This window comes from Talpa occidentalis, unplaced genomic scaffold (assembly GCF_014898055.3).
Source record: "Talpa occidentalis isolate TD23 unplaced genomic scaffold, MPIMG_talOcc4v2.1 talOcc4.9, whole genome shotgun sequence".
Classification (NCBI taxonomy): domain Eukaryota; kingdom Metazoa; phylum Chordata; class Mammalia; order Eulipotyphla; family Talpidae; genus Talpa; species Talpa occidentalis.
Window position 1 is genome coordinate 18,525,151 of NW_023605305.1, and position 24,330 is coordinate 18,549,480.

The 24,330-nt window shown below is 41.9% G+C and overlaps 1 protein-coding gene across 1 annotated transcript; it reads left to right on the forward strand.

Moving 5' to 3' along the window:
* Positions 1-12,508: 12,508 nt before the first annotated feature.
* On the forward strand, positions 12,509-13,880 carry LOC119235424 (heterogeneous nuclear ribonucleoprotein A1-like). Its single transcript, XM_037498777.1, has one exon. The coding sequence runs from the start codon at positions 12,559-12,561 to the stop codon at positions 13,456-13,458; it is 900 nt and encodes a 299-aa protein (XP_037354674.1). The 5' UTR covers positions 12,509-12,558; the 3' UTR covers positions 13,459-13,880.
* Positions 13,881-24,330: the final 10,450 nt, after the last annotated feature.

The window sequence follows — 24,330 nt, forward strand, 5'->3', positions numbered from 1 at the left end:
TTGAGACCATAGTGAAAAATAAAGTGAATAAAATAAAGTCCTGTACTCATGGAGTTTGCACACTAGCGTGTGAACTCAGGTAACTATAATTATTATGAAGAAAATTAAACAAGGAAAAGAAGTATGAGAGGACTTTATTTTTATAAAGGTGTTTGGAAAGTCCTCGCTGATGAACTAATATTTGAGCCGAAATGGAAATGAAGTGAGGGAGGAGCTGCTGGGTGGATCCCCGGGCGAGGTACTGCAGGCAGAAGCGAGAGCATGTGGAAGGGCCCTGATGCAGACAAGCAGATATGAATCAGAAAGAGCAGGTTCCAGCGTGGCTGTAGCTCATTACAAGGTAGAGCAGGGGATGAGATGAGTTAGAGATGTAGGTAAAAGCCACATCACAGACATTGTGTATGAAGTTGCGTTTTACACTAAATGCCATGGTGCTGGGTAGGGGAAATAATAATACCTCCTTTGCATTTGAAAGGGTGTTGTGTCAACATCATGTGGGTGGGTAAGAGAGGAAGCAGACACCAATTAGGAAGCTATTGCTACAGTTTGGGTGAGACATGATGGTGGTTTAAGCTAAGACAGTAGAAGTGGAGGAAATAAGAAGTGGTTAGGTTGAAATAGTGTACAAAACTTAACAAATAACCGGATATGAGATGAAAAAGAAAACGAATTTTCGATAAATAACCTCAGTATTTTTGTGCGCCCTGCCCCAAATTTGGGGATTGCTAGGGATACATAGCTCTGGGGTGGAGAGAACTAAGAGCCCAGCGGAATGTCATATCTTTATTTTGTCCTCACTCTTTTTGTTAAAGAAGCTTGCAGTTTGTTTATTTTTAAAGATTTTATTTATTTATTTATTTATTTATTTATTTATTTATTTATTTTTATTTTTTTGCAAAGGAACTGGGCTGTAGGCCAGAGGTGTGGGGGTGGTGAGAGGATTCACCAGAGACAGAGTGGGGAACAGAACAGGTCAATCTACTGAAATATACTGCTGAGGGGAGCAGTGGGCGAGACAGGAGAGGTCTGCTATGCCATGTGGGTCAGCTTCCTGGCTGGGGATTGAACTCTGTGATAGCACTGAGACTTAACCCCTGGCCAGCAGGGAGGCCCCTGTCTTCATTCTTGAAGGGTATTTCTGATGGGTGTGGGATGCTGAATTGATGTTTCTTTTCTCTCAGCATATTAAACATCTGGAGCAAAAATAACCATACTGTTGTCTGATACTTTCAGAAAACAAAAAACTGAAACAATTTGCCATTAGCAGGTCTAAAATCTCTAAAGACAGTCTATTCCAGGCAGATGGAAAGTGATCCTAAATAGGTCTAAATTAATATTGACTATATATACTAATAAAAACATGTTAAGGTTTAAAAATAAATATTTCAATCAAAAGGTAAAAATTGGAAAATAAAGATCTAGCTGTATTTTATCTACAAGAAATACATCTAAAGCATAATTATTAAAAAAAAAGGTTGAAGTGAAAAGGTAGAAAAACCACATTAGACAAATACCAAGCAAAAAAAATTGACTTAGTTAGATTTGTTACAGAATAAAAATGTTTAAAGCCAAAAAAATTACATAATGGGTAATGGGAGGGTGTCATTTCATAATGATAAAAGTTCAATTTACTAGGAAGGAATAACAATTCTAAATTTGTACGCAGCTCATACCATGCTTTTAAAAAACCATAAAACCAAAAAAGAACAGAATGACAAGAAGAAACAGACAAATCCACAATCTTAGTAGGAATTTTAATACATCTCTTTCAATAATTACTAGAACAAGCAGACAAAAAGCAATCAGTAAGAACACAGAAGATTTAATGATTAACAAATCTGGCCTTGTAGACATGTATAGAGCACCGCAGCCAAAACTGCAGAGCCCATATTCTTTTTTTGCACACATGAAATATTTATAGAAATCAACCATATTTTGAGCCATTAAACAAGTGTGAACAAATGTCAAAGTACTGAAATGATACAAAATATGTTTTCAGACCGTAGTATGTTTACACTACAAATTAATAGAGAAAGGGTAACCAAAATCCCCTATGTATTTGGAAATTAAAAATTATGCTCAAAATGATCCATGTTACTCACTGACAACCATAAATCCATAATGATAAAGTCTTCCAAGGGTTAAAAAGAAAGTTCAGATGAACTTAAGATATACAGCAGCAATAATATATGTATTGGAGGCTGGTTCTCGGAGTTCTAATGTTTAAGGTTGCTATATAGTTCAGGGAAAAAAGATATTAAGCAATTTTAGATTTTGATAAGTCAGGTAACAAGTTGAAATTACTAGGTAACTATTTTTTTTTTTTTTTTTATAGAGGCATGTTTTATTTATTTGTTTGTTTGTTTGTTTACTTATACATGCACTGGGTACAGTCAGAAGCGCGGGAGGGTGAGAGAATTCACCAGAGCCAGAGCGGGGAGAGAACAGGCAGAAGGACCGAGGTACACTGCTGAGGGGAGCAGCGGGCGGCAGGAGAGGTCTGCGCGCCATGTGGGACCCTCCTCCGGTGGCCGGGGAGCAGCCGGGGATCGAACCAGCGCAGCAGAGGCGGCGGGCAGCTTCGCAACCCAGCGCTCAACCGCTGCGCCACCGGGGAGGCCCACTAGGTAACTATTATAAGAATAGAAACAAAGTATTTATTGCAAACTGACAGGGGCACGAGGAGCAAGACAATTAACAGACCTCTCTGATAATTGATTGAAGCAGACAAAACTATAAATAAGGATTGTACAATTTTTTTTAAAGATTCATTTATTTATGCATACAAGAACGGAAGTGTAGGCCAAAGGTGGGGAGTGGTGAGAGTATTCACCAGAGACAGAGTGGGGAACAGAACAGGTAGATTAACTGAAATACACTGCTGAGGGGAGCAGCGGGCAAGTCAGGAGAGGTCTGCTGCACCATGTGCATAGCTCCCTGGCCAGGGGTAGAACTCGTGATGCAGTGGCTGTCAATTAGCTCGATATTGCTGTGTTTTTAACCCCTGTGCCACCAGGGAGGCCCCAGGATTGTACAATTTGACTGTAAGTGGACTGCCACATGGATCTTGAAAGTGCTGCTTCCAGCTGTATCTGGGCCTGGGGGGATGGTACTTTGCTGTGGGAAGATGGCGCTCATTACAGAGTCCTCACCCTGGAGATCTTCTGGTGTCAGGAGAGAACAGATGCTGCTGATCCCCCACCCACACTGCTCAGACCCCATCACTTCTGAATGCACCAGTTTCTGTCCTCCAATTTTTGCATCTCATTACCTCAAGGCTTTTTCAAAGCTGCAAAGAATCTCTCTGCCCAAATGAATGACGGGTATACTGACACCCCAGCCTCCTCCCAGCTCTGCTCTGATCAGCCTGAGTCATTCAGAGTTTCCCCGCGGACGTTAGCTCTACTTGACTAACGTGGTAGCTAGCATGCTAACACCCTCACCAGCAGCCTTCCCACCCCTGTATCACTTCCCCCCTCCCCTGCTGGTGTTTCCTGCTCTCCCTCTCCCTGAGAACTGTGTGCACTTAAATCCATGTCTCAGGAGCTGTTTCTGGGGGAAGCAAATGCTGTGATAAAAAGAGGCAGCTGCCCAAGAGGTTACTGGACACAAGATCCTCAGTGGCTGCTGCTCTCAGGGGAGTGTACTCAAGGAAGCCACGGACCTGAACCCAGGGAACCACCTTCTTTGTCTGACAGGGAAATTCAGACTCAGGGTTGAGTCTTCTAGGCCTCAGGGGTGAGAAAGCTTGAGGGGCTCAGCCTGCTTCTGTAGCAGGGAGACACAGCAGGCAAACGTGCAGCCCCAGAGTGTGTGCCTCAGGCAATCCCAGGCACTGCCAGGCAGGGATGACCCAGAGCTAAGACCTCTGGACAGCCCCCAGGGAAAACTTGGTGTCTTTGTTGGCAAGTATCTAAACGTTCTTAAGGGCAGATGAGTCCAGGGCTATTTTGGCTCTGTTTAGTTTTCAAAAGAACAAGATTGGGGGAACTGGCAGGCTTCTTGCCCACAAATTCCTCCCATTCTGTGGCTGCAGAAAGGAAATTTAAGGAGCACTATTTCAGTAGTTGGAATACAGCACCATTTAGAGGATAGGCTGCAGAATGAGGCAGGGTGCCCTTCAAACCCTTGCTATCACTCACTGGGTATCCTGAACAAGTGACTTAACCTCTCTGAAATGCAGTTCCTGCACCTGTAATAGGGATTATAGCTTCGTTACCTTATAGAATTGATGGGAGGGTTACATTAAATGGCGCTTGTAAAGTGCTTAGGATGGTTTCCGGTACATAGGACATAATCACTGATATCATTATTTTTGTATTTGCCACATTGGTGCAGAGTTGGTTTAATGAAGATACTACATCCATATGTATGTACTGTGATATTCTGCACGGCCATTAAAGATTATGCTGCAGATCTATACTTGTTAATGTGGACGCTGTTCACATATTTATTATTTAATAGGGAAAAGCAGATCGCATCTCAGTAAATAGACTATGGCCTGATAGTACCTTTAAATGCAAGTATGTTTGAGTGTATATAGATGCATGTGTAATTATTTGTATAAGTGTTTAGAAAAATGTTTGGGATGAGATACAGCAAAACTATAAACAGTGAATATCACTGCAGTGTGAGTACATTGGATAGATTTTTTTTGTCTGCTTATCTGTATTTTAATTTTTTTAATAGTGACCAAGTGTGTTGGGTGTAATAAAAATAATAATAAAGGAAAAGATAAAAATTTGTGGTCCAGAACAAGAAAGAGTCCCAAATGAGTTCTGCCTGACACAATGCAGAGCAAAAAAGAAATGAAGGGGTTTTTTTCAAATTAAAAAGAAGCTTTGTCTAGCTTTTTAAAGTTATGATAAAATATACAGAACATAAATTGACCACTTTAACCGTTTTAAGTGTGCACTTCAGTGGCATTAAGTACATTCATATTGTTGTGCAGCCACCACTGCCATCCATCAATAGAACATTTTCATCTTCCCAAACTGAATTCTATACCCATGAAATGGTAAGTTCCCCTCCTCCCAGCTCTGGAAACTTCCATTTTACTTCCACTAATTAGACTACCCTAAGTACCACTATAAGTAGAATCATACATTATTTTTCCTTTTTGTGATGGGCTTATTTCACTTAGCACAATGTCTCTAAGGTTCGTCTCTGATGTAGCATGTGACAGAATGTCCTTCCTGTTTAGGGCTGAGTAATATTCCACTGAATGTACAGACTACATTTGGTTTGTCCATTCAGTCTCTGGGGACATCTGGGTTGTTTCCACCTTTGCCTATTGTAAACAGTGCTGTCTGGACACCCGTGTTTTGTATGTTAGTTTGTCTGACAGGGCTCTCCAGTTGACTGAGGTTCAACTATTATTTAATAAGCAACTATTGAACTCAGGGAACTAGGCTGAGAACTTTCAATTCATTGCTTTATGTAAATCTTCAAAGTAACCTGTAAGTGAAGTAAGCACATTTATCCCTATTTTACAGATGATATCCAGACTTGAGGAGATGAAGTAACTATCAGAGGCCGAATGGGCTTGGTAACGCTGTAGTAGCAAATAACCCCAAAATCTCAGACGAACATTTTCTGCTGACAAATATTTATTTCTCTCTCATGTCATGTGCCATCACAGGTCCATTTATCCCTAATCCTCATTATCGTCACTCCAGGCTGGCGATCAGCCCCTGTGGGGACATTGCTAAACTCATGGTAGGCAGAAAAGAAAAAGATAACGACCACAAGCTCGCTCTGGAAACATCTGCTTGGAAGTGACAGGGCCGTTTACACCCACGTTTCACTGATCAAATCAAGTGCTGGATCCAATGGAGCAGACAAACAGAGCCCTCTCCCCTGAGGGACAGTGAATAGCTTGAACAGAAAAGAACCCCTCCCCACCCCCTCAGGCACGGAGCTGGGAAGCTCTTGCAGCCCAGAGAGATGACAGTAAAGCCCTCAGGTGGGTTCCAGCAGGGCTGCTTCGCAAAAGTAGAATCCAAAGTGTGTGAGAGTCCCAGAAGGTTCTAGCTCCAGAGGACTGACCACAAGCGAATTCTGAGGTGACTACAGCAGAACAGGAGGTCAAGACGAAGGTCCACACTGTGATTAGAAAGGGCTCAGGGGTCAGACTGGGCCGTCGGGAACAGTGTCTCTTCTAGAGCCCTCCTGAGGACTCTGCTGTAAGGTCCTGAGGGGAGTCCTGAGGAACGTGAATGGTATATCATGACAGGGTCCTGGGCCTGCGAGTCCCTGATATGCCACCACCTTTTTTCCTTTTGTGAAGAAAAAGTAAACCAGTGTGTGCCTGGCACTGTGCTGGCAAAACACCCCTCAGGAGCTCCTTGGAGTTCTGTGAGTGGAGATTATTCAGCCCAATTTATAGAGGGGGGAGCGGAGATGGACAAGAAGACAGAGATATATCTGTGTTAAATATATATCTCTCCAATATATACGACTCATATACACTATTATATACCCTCTGCTTAATAGGTTATGTATTAATTGACTATTTAATTATATATTACCTATATAAGTATTTGTAATTATATATAATAATTGTATATGACATGTATGACTTTTGTACATATTATAGGGTGGAGGGCCTCCCTGGTGCCATAAGGGGTTAAGACACAAACTATGAAGCTGTCCACAGCTACTGCAGCACAAGTTCAATCCCCGGCCAGGGAGTTACCCACATGGCGCAGCAGACCTCTCCTGTCTCGCCCACCCACTGCTCCCCTCAGCAGTGTATTTCAGTCAATCTGCCTGTTCTGTTCCCCACTCTGTCTCTGGTGAATCCTCTCTCATACACACACACACACACACACACACACACACACACACACAACGCACTTCTGGCCTCTACCCCAGTCTTGTATGCATAAATAAATAAATCTTAAAAAAAATATTACAGGGTGGATAGATCGAGATATAATATAGGCAGGCGAGATGAGAGGAAAATCAAGGTATTTTTGATGATGTAATTGTGGATATTCAGGTATTTAAAAAGTGATTTTCTGGTATGTATTGAGCCAGTTTCAGTCTGTATTTCAGAAACATTTAGCAAAAATTAAACCAAAAAAATTTAGTGGGCTAAGGAATTAACCTTTCCTGAATTTTCTACCCAAACCGCATTGCAGGCATCCAGTTTGCTAAGAGCCTACTATCTGCCGAGGGCAAGGTGCTGTGTATACAGAGAACAGGAGACAGATATCTCACAGGGCTCAGTGGGTGAGAAGAGAGACAGTGAATGGCTGGTTTCCATAAAGCGCTGTAGAGGCCCGAGGACCTCAGAGTAATTCAGAGCTGGTCCCCAAATTGGACACTAAACACAGTTGAAGACTTCAGGCCTGAATTCAAAGTCCTGGTTCCATTACCTGGCACACGGTGAGTCGCTGATAATTAAAACATTTGACCCAAGTTCATTGCTCTTGCCAGGCCCTCGCTGCCTGCAATTCAGGACAAGCCTCCTCCGTTAGCATTAACCGTGCTCCTCTGTCGCATGACAGGGACATGCTGTCTCTTCAGAAAGAATAACTGGCAAGAAATTGCTGTCCATAGAAAAAGAGAATGGGAGACAGGGCTGAGGAGACTGCGTCGCCATCTGAACTGATTGAAAAAAAATCATTTACTTGTTCATGAATTATTTTCAGGTTCAAAAATAGGGGAATGAAATTATTTTAATAATTTGAATTAATGAACTATTCAATTACTCCTTCAGTGGAGAGCTCTTTTGCCTTCAAGTTTAGTCTGAGGACTGTCAGCTTCAATGAATCAGAATGTCTGGGAGTGGAGGGGGCAGCCTGCTTAGCCTCACTTTTAATTAGCTCCCCAGGTAATTCTTAAGGACACCAAAGCTTAAGAACCACTCTCTACTTTTTGAATCCTTTGGCATATCAAGTGCTTAGAAACATTAACTTCCCTGCAGTCCACCTTCTCCAGATTATCTGACAGCTCAGTAGGTCAAGAGAATCCACCTGTCACTTTGTCATGATTCACTGTGCAAGCTAAACTTATTCACCCCATAATCTCCTGGTCCTTCCAATACCAGTGGCAAATGCTGCTTGAACACGTATAATGGAACCCCATGTCAATATTAAAGAAACAACGACCAGGTTCTGAGGACTGAACTCTAAGACCTGTAAAGTGAAACCATGATGGGCCTAGCCTGCTGACACTTGTGTAAAAAATGCCACACACACATTCTATACAAAGGTTCTTGAACATGCAAATCTCTTTATGTGAAAATCTCTGGAAGAATCTATAAAGAACTGGGAGTGGGGAGGCATTGCTGTTGCTTCTGGAGGGAAAAACTCAGTGGCTGGGACGTGGGTAAGGAAAACAATTCTCACTGGGCTGCATACCTACCCCAGCTCTTGGATTTTCAGTCATCTGAATGCACTTCTTTTTTCAGAAATACTCAAATGTAAGAGCATGTTGTCCGGGTAACACTGGCTCTTTAGCTGCTCTGAAAGCCTGCGCCTCATTCTCAGCTCATCCCTGCGGCTCCCTGTCCTCAGACTGTCTTTTCATCTAAGGCTCTCCTTCCACGGAGTCAATCACTGACCTTGTCCATCCACAGGCATTATTATGATCGGACTGTTAAGCCAGACAGCTCCGCCAGCACTTAACATTCTAGTCCAGAGGCAGCAAGCACACTTGCAAAAGATTCCATGATTTTAGACTTTGGCAAGAAGCAAGAGGTCAGTGTGCTTATGTAAGCCGACATCGCTTGTCAAATGGGACGTGCCTGGGAAGGTAAGGTGCAGCTCCCTACTTGGGCCCAGGAGCCTGGGGTGGGAGCCAGCAGGGAGGGAGCTGAGTCCCCATCCTGCTGAGGGACCTCGACCAATCCTAAATTGATTGGCTTCAGCAGAAAGGAGAAATAGATTATTAAGAATAACATAAGAGTAACATATGATCCAGCCATTCCACGCCTAGGTATTTACCCAAGAGAAAAGGAAATATTATGTCCTTACAAAGACTTGTACAGGAATGTTCATAGCAGCTTTGTTGGTAATAATCCCAAACTGGAAACAACCCAAATGCCCATCAGTATATGAGTAGATAAAATGTGGCATATCCATCCAACAGAATACTATTCAGATTTTTTTTTAATGAGCTCAATATTTGCAACAACATGAGTAATGTGAAAATAATTATACTGGGTAAAAAAAAAAAAAAAAAAAACCAGAAAAAAATAGTGTGTACTATAGGATTCCATTTATATAAATCTCCAGAAAATGTAGACTGGCCTATGGTTACAGAAAGCAGATTAGGGGTTTCTTGGGGATGTGGGTAGAAAGGGCTGGGAGGGACAGATTACAAAAGGCAGGAGGAACGTTTTGGGTGATGTTCAGTCTCTCGAGTGTGATGATGGTTTCACTACTGTACACATTTGTCGTCCCTTATCAAGTTAGCTCTTTAAATAGGTGTAATTGGTTGCATATCAATTATACCTCAACAAAGCTGTTTTTGAAAAATGAATCATGGACTATCACATGGAGCTCAAGAACTAGGCTATGCTTTTGTTGAACTGACAGAAATGTTCTATATCTTTTTTTTTTTTTAGATTTTTTTTTTTAAATTTATGTATACAAGCACTGGGTATAGTCAGAAGCGCGGGAGGGTGAGAGAATTCACCAGAGCCAGAGCAGGGAACAGAACAGGCAGACTGACAAAACACACTGCTGAGGGGAGCAGCAGGCGCCAGGAGAGGTCTGCATGCCATGTGGGACCCTCATCCGGCAGCCAGGGATCGAACTGGCGCTGCAGAGGCTGCGGGCAGCTTCGCAACCCAGCGCTCAACCACTGCGCCACCGGGGAAGCCCAGAAATGTTCTATATCTTGATTGTGGTGGTTGTTACAGGACTGTATATATTTGTTAAAGCTCACCAAATGACACATTTAAAATCAGCAACTTTGGTTGCATGGAAATTATGCCTCAATGACATTGATTTTTCACAATCGGGACAGAGATGGGCAAGTGCACGCTCACACACTGAGAGCAGGTCAGCAGCTGGATCCCACCTGCCCCAGCGGCAAGACGCCCTCTCTGCCTCTCTCTTGTCTCTATTCTCCAGATGCCTACACCGTTCTTTCTCTTTCTCAAAACTTCCCAGTGATTGATTCCTTTCTAGTTATCTGACCCAGAACATTCAACTGCCAATACTTTCCAAGCTTTACTAAAATAAGAAAGGCACTTCTCTGTGAATCCAGTTGCAAAATTACTGGGGGAGGATTCGATTGGTCCATTTTGAGTTGTGTGCTAGGCCTCCAATCAATTACTCAAAAAATATTGAGCAGCACTTGAGACAGTGTGCTGGATCCTGAGATCCAGTAGAGAATGAGACTAATGAGGTATCTGCCCCAGTGTGGCTTACAGTCTAGTGAAAGACAGATGATGAATGAGCAAACAAATAAACAACCCCACAACAAATCATGATAAGTAGCCTCAAAGAACAAAGCAAGAATAGAGGAATAGAGGCATGGCGTTACTTTGGATAAGGTAGCCAGGGATGCTCTCTAAGGAGATGACATTCAAATAGACATGAAGGATAAGGGATCAGCTCTCCAAGAACTGGCTGAACAGAAGGGAGGTGCAGGTAGAAGGATCAGTAGGTGTAAAGACCTTGAGGCAGGTGTGTGAGATCAGGGTGAGGAATTTGCATGTGAGAATTTTCCTTCTCAGTGTACTGAGAAGCTTCTGGAGCAGTCAAAGCAGAGAATTGGGTTGATATGATCTTTGAAAAAAGCTCCTGTGGCTGTAGAAGAGTAGGTTTTCGCGGGGCAGGGTGGGAGTAGGCCACCAGAAGAGGGTTACTACAGTGACACATGTTGGAGGTACAGCCAAAACAACTTGCTGATGGGTTGGCTGTTGGGAAAAAAGAAGGGAGAGGAAGAGGGAAGGACGATGTGTAGGCAAAAAAAAAAAGAAAGAAATTAAATAAACATGGCAGGGACAAGGCATCTCCCTACATCATCACATGGCTGAAGAGGAGGACAGGTGGGCACGCAGGGTGATGTGTCTATTTTCAATTCCCGCTCTGAGTCTCTGTAACCTGGTCTGGAAAAGAAGATGGTTGGAACAGTTCTCAGTGGGGTGGGAACACCCACTACAGAATACTGACATTTAAAAGAAGGGGCCAGGGATTCTAGACTTCCAGGAATTGTAGGATGTCCCACACAATAAAGAATGGTCCCATGTCCCACTCAAATGCCCCATTGCACATGCACATTTGAGGGTGAAAAACCTGTAAAATTCTCTGAGCCCAGTTTTTATTCTCTGAGTAGGTTTTTTGTTTGTTTGTTTGTTTGTTTGTTTTTAAAGGTTTATTTATGCATACAAGAGCATCCATACAGTCCTGTTATAAGGCCAAATGTGTGGGGGGATGAGAGGATTCACCAGAGACAGAGTGGGGAACAGAACAGGCGGATGGAACTGAAGTACACTGCTGAGGAGCAGCGGGCAACCAAGGAGAGGTCTATTGCGCCATGTGGGTTGCTCCCTGGCCAGGCGGGGTCAAACTGTGCTACAGAGGATGCAGATTGCTTCATAGTGCGCTGCTTAACCCCATGCGCCACCAGGGAGGCCCTGTTTGTGTTGTTTTTTTTTTTTTTAAAGATTTTATTTATTTATGCATACAAGAGTTGGGGTATAGGCCAGAGGTGGAGCGGGGTGTGGGGGAGTGAGAGGATTCACCAGAGACAGAGTGGGGAGCAGAACAGGCGGATCCACTGAAATACACTGCTGAGGGGAGCAGTGGGCGAGACAGGAGAGGTTTGCTGAGCCATGTGGGTCACCTCCCAGGCCGGGGATCGAACTTGTTCTTCAGTGGCTGCCCATAGCTCCATAGTGCTGAGACAACCCCTTGCACCACCAGGGAGGCCCCTCTCTGAGCAAATTTTTTAAAATGCTTCCCAGGAAGGCAACTCAAATGAGTTTCAAGGGATTGGCCCAATAATTGATTAGGAAGAACATGTCACCAAAAGCAGTGTTCATAGTTTTTGAGGTACAGCACCCCATGTCAGTCCACATTTATAGCTGTCACATCCAGAATAATGTTATGTATTGGTGCAGATACCTATTTCTTCTAGGGTAATCATGCTTAGGTATTTATAAGTTTAAATGCATTATGTTAGAGGGGCCTCCCTGTTAGAGGAGTTAAGCACAGCACTGTGAAGCTATCCACAGCCACTGCAGCACGAGTTCGATCCCCCGCCGGCCAGGGAGCTACCCACATGGCACAGCAGACCTCTCATGTCTCGCCCACTTCTCCCCTCAGCTGTGTATTTCAGTCTACCTGTTCTAGTCCCCACTCTGTCTCTGGTGAATCCTCTCACTACCCCCACACTTCTGGACTGTACCCCAGTTCTTGTATGCATAAATAAATAAACCTTTTAAAAATGCACTGTGTTAGAAATTACTTTCCTTTTATTTCTTTTTTAAAGTTGAAATTATAAGCACTTTACATATAAAAACTTATTTAATCCTCAGTCTGCGTGTGGACGCCGGCAAGGAAGCATCGCAGCAGTCTCCCTGCCACTGCCATCATGTCGAAGTCAGAGTCTCCCAAGGAGCCGGATCAGCTTTTGAAGCTCTTCATTGGAGGTTTGAGCTTTGAAACTATTGATGAGAGTCTGAGAAGCCATTTTGAGCTATGGGGAACGCTCACGGACTGTGTGGTGATGAGAGATCCAAATACCAAGCGATCCAGAGGCTTTGGGTTTGTCCTGTATGCCACGGTGGAGGAGGTGGATTCAGCCATGAATGCAAGGCCACACAAGGTGGATGGAAGAGTTGTGGAACCAAAGAGGCCTGTGTCAAGAGAAGATTCTCAAAGACCTGGTGCCCACTTAACTGTGAAAAAGATTTTTGTTGGTGGGATTAAGGAAGACACTGAAGAACATCACTTAAGAGATTACTTTGAGCAGTATGGGAAAATTGAAGTGATTGAAATCATGACTGATCAAGGCAGTGGCAAGAAGAGAGGCTTTGCTTTTGTAACCTTTGATGACCATGATTCTGTAGACAAAATTGTCATTCAGAAATACCATACTGTGAATGGCCACAACTGTGAAGTAAGGAAAGCCTTATCTAAGCAAGAGATGGCCAGTGCTTCGTCCGGCCAAAGAGGTCGAAACGGATCTGGAAACTTTGGTGGTGGTCGTGGAGGTGGTTTTGGTGGGAATGACAACTTTGGTTGTGGAGGAAACTTCAGTGGTAGAGGTGGCTTTGGTGGCAGCTGTGGTGGTGGTGGATATGGTGGCGGTGGGGATGGCTATAATGGATTTGGTAATGATGAAAGCACTTTTGGAGGTGGTGGAAGCTACAATGATTTTGGCAACTACAATAATCAATCTTCAAATTTTGGATCCATGAAAGGAGGAAACTTTGGAGGCAGAAGCTCTGGCCCCTATGGTGGTGGAGGCCAATACTTCGCCAAACCATGAAACCAAGGTGGCTGTGGTGGTTCCAGCAGCAGCAGCAGCTAAGGCAGTGGAAGAAGGTTTTAATTAACTGCCAGGAAACAAAGCTCAGCAGGAGAGGAGAGCCAGAGAAGTGACAGGGAAGCTACAGGTTACAACAGATTTGTGAACTCAGCCAAGCACAGTGGTGGCAGGGCCTAGCTGCTACAAAGAAGACATGTTTTAGACAATACTCATGTGTATGGGCAAAAAATCTCGAGGACTGTATTTGTGACTAATTGTATAACAGGTTATTTTAGTTTCTGTTCTGTGGAAAATGTAAAGCATTCCAACAAAGGGTTTTATGTAGTTTTTTTTTTTTTTTTTTTTGCACCCATGCTGTTGATTGCTAAATGTAATAGTCTGATCATGACGCTGAATAAATGTGTCTTTTTTAAAAAAAAAAACAAACTTATTTAATCCTCAAAGCAATCCTATGAGGTAGACACTGACATTTGCGCCATTTAATAGATGAAGAAACTGAGGCACAGAATAGTATGGCTAATAAGCAGGAGAGCAGGAATTCAAGCCCAGGAAAATAGCTCAGGATTTACATTGTCTGAAGGACTGAATCATACAGTTTAGCTATCTGTGAATTTTATTTCAGGATAGTAAGGTTGTTGCTCTTGAGGTTGCATGCTCTTGAGGTCTCTTCCCAGTTTTAAAATCTGTTTATTCAGGATATGTTCCTATACACCTCTCATTTAATTTAACCTTTAGCTTGGAAGCACAAAGAAATCCCCCAAAAGGGGAGCAGTACTGTAACAAATTAATGATGTTTTTTGGTCTTTTTTAAACCATAGTATTCAAGTATAGTGAAGAGACAATACAGATTCTCAAACATCAATGGTGGAATGGCACCATTGGGCAGCATGGGACAAGTGACACGCTTCTCAACAGAAACTGAGCAATTAAAGCAAGTGGTTGACTCTCACTTCACTTCAAGATGTGTCTCCCAAGGAAACTTTTTTATGCATGGTAAAATACACATAACACAAAATTACCATTTTAACCATTTTTAATATACAATTCAGTAGCATTTATTACATTCACAAAGTTGTGCAACTATTACCATTATCTAGTTCCAGAACATTTCATCACCCCAAAAGGAATCCTCTTATTCATGAAACAATCACTCCCTATTTCCTTCTGCCCCAGCCCCTGGCAACGATTATTCTGCTTTATGTCTCTATGAATTTATCTATTCTGATTTTGTTATATAAATGGAATCACACAACATGTGACCTTCTATGTCTGGGTTCTCCCACTCAGAGTAACATGGTTAAGAATCATCCATATTTACCATGTAACAGTATTTCATTCCTTTTTGATTTAATTTTTATTGAAGCAAAATTCATTTAACATAAAAATAAACATTTTAAAATGTGTAATTCAGTGACATTTGGTACATTCACAATGTTGTGCAACCACCACTCTATCTGGCTCCAAAACATTTCATCACCCCCAAACAAAATCTGTACCCATTAAGCAATTAATCCCATTTTTCCCCTCCTCTCTACTCCAGCAACCCCCATCTGCTTTGTGACTCTATTCTGACTATTTCATATAAATGGGATCATATACTATGTGACCTTTTGTGCTTGAGTCATTTAACTTAACATGACATTTTTGAGGTTCATCCACATTGTAGCATGGGCCAGTACTTCATGCCTTTGCTATGGTTGAGTGCTATTTCACTGAATGGATATATACCACATTTTGTTTATCCATTTATCCATGGGTGGCTATTTGGGTCATTTCCACCTTTTACTATTGTGCATAGTGCCACTATAGGCATTTGTGCACAATTTTTTGCTGAGCATCTGTTTCAGTTCTTTTGGGTATTCACTAAGAGTGGAGTTGCTGAATCATATGGTAATTCCATGTATAACCTTTTGAGGAAGCACCAAACTGTTTTCCACAGCAGCTGCACCATTTTACATTCCCACCAGAATTTTCTAACTTCTCCATCTTCACATCCTCCTTGTTTTTGGTTTTTTTTTTTTTTTTTTTTTGTTGTTGTTGTTATGCCCATACTGATGGGTATGCAGTGATATCTCATTACAGATTTGATTTTCATTTTCTTAATGACTATTGACGTTGAATATCTTTTCACGTGCTTGTTGGCCAGTTGTATATCTTCTTTAGACAAATCTCTATTCAAGTCTTTTATCCATTTTTTTAATTTGGTGGTTTGTCTTCTTATTGTTGGGCTGTACCTAAAGAAATAATTTTAAATTTGAAAAAGTATTTCAAAGTAAAGATATTCATTACAGTATTACTTACAATGGGGAATAGATTGAAAATGACACTCATGTCTAACAACTGGAGACATGAAGTCAGTCCCAGACCTCAAGGGACATTCTGTCCTATCAGGAAAGCACAAAGAAAATAATGATATCAGGGCCTCCCCGGTGGCGCAGCGGTTGAGCGCTGGGTTGCGAAGCTGCCTGCAGTCTCTGCAGCGCCGGTTCGATTCCCGGCTGCTCCCCGGCCACTGGAGGAGGGTCCCACATGGTGCGCAGACCTCTCCTGCCGCCCGCTGCTCCCCTCAGCAGTGTACTTCGGTCCTTCTGCCTGCTCTGCTCCCCGCTCTGGCTCTGGTGAATTCTCTCACCCTCCCGCAATTCTGACTGTACCCAGTGCATGTATAAACAAAACAAATGAACAAACAAATAAATAAATAAATAAATAAATAAATAAAAACATGCCTCTATAAAAAAAAAAAAAAAAGAAAATAATGATATCAGTAAACCCTATGTTCAGGGTGTGCGTGGGGTACCAAAGGAGTTCAGAAGAGGTCTGGGGAGGGTCAGGAGAATCTTTCCCAGACAGGTGAAGAAATGAGGGTGAGAGCCAAGGCAGAAAGAATGGCCCTCATCAGAACTGTCAACGAGAATGATACATTTGGGGAACTATCAACAGCTTTTTGGGCTGTAAAGTTCAGTGTAGAAAGACAAGAAGGAGCTAGAACAAGAAGGCTCTTTTATGTCAACCCTTTACCTGAAAGTTCAGGATGGGAGATGGCAGGGCCAGAGCAGGATGTAATCCGTAGATATTACAAGACGAAAGGAACAAGACAGCATTATAGGGACAGGAGGTAAGAAGACAAAGAGTAAGCTATGATCCCTTTATCATAGTTCCTACCCATTATGAATTGTATTGAGTCTCTAACATATCAATAAATATGTTGAAGCCCTAATTCTCAGTATCTCAGTATGTAGTCTTATTTGGAAACAGGGGTACTGTGGATGTAATAAGATCATATTGGAGTATAGTGAGCCCCTAGACCAATATGACTTATGGACATGACATGTGAAGGTAGAGACCAAGGAGAATGCCATGTGATGATGCAAATGGAGATTAAAGAAACAACTGCAAGCCAAGGAATGCCAAAGATGACCAGCAAACCACCAGAAGCTAAGAAGAGGCAAGGAAAGATTCCCCTACAGGTTTCAGAGGGAATATGACCCCTCTGATACCTTAATTTCTGGATTTCTAGTCTCCAGAACTATAAGACAATAAATATCTGTTGTTTAAGGCTCCCACTCTGGACTGCTTTGTTACAGCATCTCTGGGAAACGAATACTTACTGAGGCTGCTGTCCTGGCATGATTATTTAGCTCAATATATATTAACAGCTAACATTTCTTCAGTGCTTGCTGTGTCAGGCTGTGTTTTACATGTTTTTCCCAGAGCAACCATTTCAATCTCTCCATTCCCTGGGAGGAAGATTCTATTATTATCCCCACTTATATTTAAGAAAACGGAGACACAGAGTGGTCGAGAAGGTTTCCCAAAATTACCAAGGGCAGGATTTGATTCTTGGCAGACTGACATCAAGCTCTAGTGCTCTTGTTTGATATAAGATGCCATTCTAATGCACATTTGCTGAAGGAATGGATGGATGGATGAGCAAATCTGGATTTGGTACCAGAGAGAAAGGTAAGTACAATGAATAAAAGAAAGGAATCAAGGATGACTTCCAGGTACCTGGCTCCAACGTCTTAGTAAGTTATCTTCATTTATTGAGGCAGGAAAAAAAAAGAGGCAAAGTCAGATTTTGGGTGTGGAGGTTGAAGGATGGAGAAACACTCAATTCATTCTTGAAATGCTGTTTGAATTGCCATGAGACAAACAAGTGAAATGACCAATACACTGTTGGAAAATGGACCTGGAGTTCCAGAAAGAGAGAATTACAGGTTTGGGTATACTTAATGTCAGGGGTTTGGATGAGATCAACAAAACAAAGTGTATAGGAAGAGAAAAGCAGACCACCTAAGACAGAGCCCTGGGGAAAACTGGAATTCAGGGGCCAGTGGAAGAAAGGAGATTTCACTTACTAGTTACAAGCTCTGTCACAAAAAAGGGCAAAAGTCAGGTTGTGGTGAGTTATGGAGTGAATAGAAAATGAACCAAAGGGTAAACATATGAATGCAGGTGAGAAGGTAAGAGAGGGATTGATGGGCTGTGTCAGAGTGGGTAGAGGACACCTATACATAGCAATGTGTTGAGGCCACTGGAACCCAGAGAAAATTGCTTAAATTTCAGGAATTTTGCAAGTATTGTTAGTCATTACTAAAATTAAGAATGAAGTTTATAAAAACTTACAATAAAGTACTGAAGACATAAATTTCATAAATTCTTAAGACTCATCACATCCTAATTTGCTATATTTTACTATGGCCCATGCTTCTGGTGGAAATACTATTATGGTGGGCCTGGCACTGCTCATCTCCCAACCCTGTGTTCACTGACATCAATTGATAGCTTGAAATTGGCCATGGCAGGAGTATTTATATATTGGAAATTGGCAAATAAATCAAGTCAAAACTCAAAAGTTGATTTATTGTTGATCGTCTATACTTTAAAAGGGGGGGGGGAATGCAAATGCCCCAAAATAGATGACTGGATCAAGATGTGGCACATATACACAATGGAATATTACTCAGCAATCAAAAAAAGATAACTCATGCAATTTGCAGCAACCTGGATAGAGCTGGAAGGGATCATGTTCAGTGAAATAAGCCAGAAAGAAAAAGGAAAATACTGGATGGTCTCACTCATAGCAGGAATTTAGAAAACCTAAATAAGGGATCAGAAAAAAGACTAATTATAATAAAGTAAAAATCAAAATCAACAAGCAACTATAACCAAAATGAAAATGCATACATTGTGCAAAAATAAAAATGATGTAAAAAAATATATAAAACTTTTTTTTGAAAAGGGGGGGAAATGTTAGTAATGCACATTAAATTTGAAAGTGCATCATGTTAGTAGCTCTTACATAAACAACACCCTAAAATTGAGGAGACAGTTTTCCAGGATTTGAAAACTATTATTCAGTTCCACAAAGAAGCCACTCACATCACTGGTGAATGAGTGAAATTTTTTTTTTCTTAAAGATTTATTTATTTATACAAGAACTGGGGTACAGGTCAGAGGTGCGGGAGAGTGAGGGAATTCACCAAAGAGAGCGGGGAGCAGAACAGGCAGACGCACCGAAGACACTGCTGAGGGGAGCAGTGGGTGAGGCAGGAGAGGTCTGCTGCACCATGTGGGTTTCTCCCTGGTGGTCCAGGAATAGAACCCTTGCTGCAGAGGCTGCAGACAGCTTCACAGCGCAGCACTCAACCCGCTGCGCCACCGGGGAGGCCCAAATGAGTGAAATTCTAACATAATCTTCATTGTTTTATTTTCAAGCATTTAGCATAAAGGAAAATATCAACAAACATTATGTTGCTTTTGTTGATTTTTGCCAGTCTCTTACATCCTAGCCAACCTATGGTTGCAATGAACAAACCCAACAATAATAAACATTCATGCTTATTTTATTATTTTTAATTGTTGTACATATCCTTTACACTAGTAAAATTTATAATAAACTAATTTTATGTTGTTTATGTAATGTAATACTTACACACACACAATTGTTTTTCCCCAGACACTGTTCAACCCTGCCTATATCAGAGGCAGAGCTGTCTCACTCCCATGGGAATGGGTGAATGGAGTTCAGAAAATAAAAACCTTCAATGCCGAGGGGCTGAAGCACTGAATCTGCCCAGGATGAGAAAATGAGTAAGGGGTAAGCCTTCACTGAACTCCAGATTGAGTGACAGGGAGGGTGGCAGAGAACAACAGCAATGAGGGGCAGTGTTGTGACAGACGGATAGTAAACTGTCTGGAACTGGTATTACCCAAGGGCAAAGGAGCAATGGTCTGAATGGACATGGCCCTCATCTCCCACTGGCTTCTGGGTACATGGGTCATGGGACGATGAATAGTCTCCACATATGAGGTCTCAGAGAAAGCAGTGGTCTCAGTGGAAAATTTGATTTCAGTTAATAACAATAATCTCCACTTACTGAATGCAAAGGGGGTATGGTACACTGACATGATCAGAGTTTCTGAGTTAGATAATTCAGGTTAGCTTTCTGCCTCTGGAACCTACTAGACATTTCAGGTTAGTGATACTTGGGCAAGCTACTTACCCTCTCTGAGCTTTCATGTCCCAATCTGTAAAATGGAGGTATCACCTACCATTCAAAAATAACATTAAAAGCACTAAGCACAGTGTCTAATACATAGTAAACTTTCAAATAAATTGTAAGCAAAAGGGCAAGCTACATAATTACACAATTATAATTATTCACTGGGGTGAGGAGGAGAGGTGAAAAAAATACATTATAACGTTACATCAGTTGTTCCTGATTGTCAGCTCAATGAGGGTTTTTTTTTCTTCACTTACTCTGTATTTCCCAAAACCTCTACCAAGAGCCTATGTTTACTTTCATTCTGCTGGGGCGGGGGTGGGGGGGATAAATGTGTGTGTGTCTATATATATATATAGACACACACACATATACATACATACATACATACTTTTTAAAGCAAGGAGGATGCATAGAAGGAAAATCTTCATTAAAAAGAAAAAGGACGGGGCCTCCCTGGTGGCGCAAGGGGTTAAGACACAACCTATGAAGCTGTCTGCAGCTTCTGCAGCACGAGTTTGATCCTCCGACCAGGGAGCAATCCACATGATGCAGCAGACCTCTCCTGTCTTGCCCACTGCTCCCCTCAGCAGTATATTTCAGTCAATCTGCCTGTTCTGCTCCCCACTCTGTCTCTGGTGAATCCTCTCACCTCCCACACCTCTTGCCTGTACCCCAGCTCTTGTATGCATAAATAAATAAATCTTTTTTTTTTTTTTAAAAAAAAAGGCCAGTATTGTCTCATGACTTGTAAAAATTAAAGTCTCATGTAGTATACAGAAGCCAATCACCTGGGCAAATTACTGCAAAGGACAGAAAAAGCACTTGCAGAATTCAGCTCTTCCAAGTCATCCTTTTTCATCATTAAAAAAATTGATAAGTCCAAAGGCTGTCTCCTCTTTCTTACTTTCTGTCTCATTCTGTGATTTTTAGATTTCAAGAGAGCTTGCAGTAATGAATAAAGGTGCTATAAATTAATCTAAACATGATTCAGATCTTTAATTTATGTGTTCATTAAAATTTTACCTGTTATCAATCTTAGGGTTCCAGGTGTTAATGGCAATTCTAAATGAAAGTCAAATAAAATCATTTGCATAAAAGCATTAGAGGATGATTAATTGGTATTTTCATGTAGCTGTGATCTATTCGGCACTTCTATAGCTGAAAAAAATTTTATGAAAACATTTATCTATGCTAATCCTCATGGAATTGCAAAACATCCTCCCATTTTCCAAGTACTCAGCAACATTTATAGCATTTCACTACTGGGGTCACATTTCATAGTTTCTGATTTTAACAGGCATTACAATTGTGCACCCTTGGAAAATTAGGCTGATTTCCACACCATTCCTTGAATATTTATATGCTCTGTTCCAATAGGAAGATAGAAATTAAATCAACTTGTGTTCATAAATTCCCAATTGTGTGTTTTAGCATGATTTGGAGAATATATTCCAATTTCAAGAGGCTTGAGGTACCCGAAAAAATAAGGCACAGGGCTTAGGTAGAAAAGTGTTTCAGAAAAATGATTTATCTGTGCTGAATAAAAGCTGTAGTGCTGGCAGCTCAGATCCAGTTACGATTGCTAAAGCATGTCCAGGCTGGTTATCTAATGGTTCTGCAGGAATTTAGGCCATGCATTAATGCACTGAAAATAAAATCAATTTGAAAATTTCTTAAATCAAATACTAATCCTGGAGTAATACTCAATGTGCAGGAGAACCAGCCAACAGCAATAGGAAGCCAATTATAAACTATAAAATACTCTGCTCAGATATCCTGGTTTGTTACTGGCAGGGCCCATTACACACAGTTGGCCTAAGTTAAATCCACTGACAAGACAAGAATCACTGTACATGCACACATTGTACCACACACGCTTTTATATACACACACACACACACACACACACACACTTAACATAAAGATGTAGCTTCACAGGGACTTGAGTGCAAAAATCCATGCTACATCTTGAACATAAACATCTTCCCAATTGACTTCCCAATCAAGCAGTTAAGTACCAATTCTAGAATCAGACAGGTCTGGATTCAAATACTGGCCCACCCACCTCTTTATTATTTTACTTTTCAGTTTCCTCCTCTTTACAGTGGGATCAGCGATTAGTGAAAGCCTCTGAAGATTAAAAGAGATAATGCATGCGAAATCTGAGTACAACCATACTCGGCAGATCTTGGCTAGTGTCATCCCCTGGTCCCTCCATCTTCTCACTGCCCCAACCCCAAAATAGCAAAGGAGGAAAAGGTACTACATTGCTGTCGCACTTGCCAGAAAGTTCTTCCAGAGTGGTTGGCGAGATTGCAAGCATGAGATATTCTAATTGTTTTCATTTGCATATCTCATCTACAGAAAAGAATGAGAGGTGGGGGTGGTTTTACAAACCTTTCCCATCGCCAGATATTCCAGTGGATATAAATTAATCCCTTGAAATGTAAATACAGATATAGAGCACTTCAGCTCCAGTGGCTGAAAGAAAGCATAGTCTTCCCCTCTGTTCCTCTTCCACCCCCTCAGTTCCACCCCCAAATTGAGGCCCCAGTACTTCTGGCCTACTGCAAGCCATCATCAGCCCACCATCCATAAATGGTCTCTCAGCTTCCACTCTCTCCAATTTTTTCTCACTCATTCAGCTATTGTTTACTGCGTGCATAGTAAAAATCAGCAACTGGGTTTACCTAACAGGTAACATCTTGATAACCATTTTGAACACAGATGTGACTGTAATCGCTGTTTACCAACCTGCAGAGACTCCCCATCACATTTCCCATTGAATTGGGGGGTTCCCAACTCTAGACTCGGATTCAGAATAGCCGCGGTTGGTGCCTGAACATGGATATTTTGAAGCAGCCATGTAGTTGGTGCTGATGTTTCCTTCAGACTGAGAAACAAGGAGGCAAACTTCCAAATTTCATGCAATAATAATACATGATGCTGTCTGCAATGTGACCCCAGCCTTTCTAGCCTCACCAAATCTACCTAATTTGGTCTCTTAAAATGTATCTTGCCCACATTTACCTTCCCTCCTTGGTATGTTTTAGCCATACCATCCACACTGCTGTTTCTGAAAATACTGAGTTTATTTAAGTTCACATACTGTTATACAAACTGCTTAGAATGTGCTTCCATAGCCTTCATGTGCATAGTAGGCCCTTTTTCCCCTTCCTCAGACCTTCCCTGAGCATTCCATCTAACTCCATCCATAATCCCAGTTACTAGCCCTTACTAGCTCTATTTTCTTCTTGGCTTCAGCAAAATCAGTTTTGATAAATGCACTACTTATGGCTGTAGCTGTTTATTTTTAGGCTTCTCCACTAGAACTTAAGCTCTGGGAGGGCAGTTGTGCTTGCCATTATATTCTTCCTGCCTCCACTAGTATGTAGCATGTGGCAAGAGTATTACTTACTGAACAAATCACTCTTCCTCTAGGTGCTTCTGTCACAGCATTTAACATGTTACTTTCTATAATGCCTTCAAATGGACTCAAAACTATTTCCAAGCAAGGGACATAGAAGGAGCAGAAACCAATAAAAGAACTCCAGGGGCAGGCATATGGCTGGACCGCATGGGAAAGTGGAACTTGAAATACGGCTGAAGACAAGCTATTTCCTTGTCTCTCCATTTTGCTTCCCTAGGCTTCTACTCCATCCCCCTCCCTCTGTCCTTTATTCATCCCATTTATTTGCAATGCATACAAAGCCCTTACCTACTTTACTTTCAGTATTTAGCACAGAAAGGGACATGTTAATAACCAACATGAGCGGGCCTCCCTGGTGGCACAGGCGGTTGAGCAATGTACTGTGAAGCTGCTGCAGCCTCTGCAGCACGGGTTCAAAGCCCACATGGTGCGGCAGACCTCTCCTGTCTGGCCCGCTGCTCCCCTCAGCAGTGTACTTCAGGTTGATCTGCCTGTTTTGTTACCCCCTCTGTCTCTGGTGAATCCTCTCACCCTCCCACGCATCTGGCCTGTACCCCGGTTCTTGTATAAATAAATCTTTAAAAAAATAAAAAAAAAATAACCAACATGCGCACTGACTCAACTAGCTCCTCACAGAATGTCCCTCAGCTGAAACTAAGAATCTCTGGCAACTGATTAGCTTTGGGTCAACTGTCTACCTCTGATCCACATCAACTGTGGTCTTTGGCATGGAGAGGAGGTGTGAGGAGGGAGTATCTAGTTCAATCCCTAGTCTGATGACACCAAAAGTCTGTATTTGCTTTCTATTGCTGCTGTAACAAATTAACACAAACAGTGGCTCAATGTAACATTACCTTACAGTTCTGTAGAAGCCCATATAAAACTAAAACCAAGGTGTTGGCAGAGTGAGTTCCTTTCTGGAGATATGTTTCC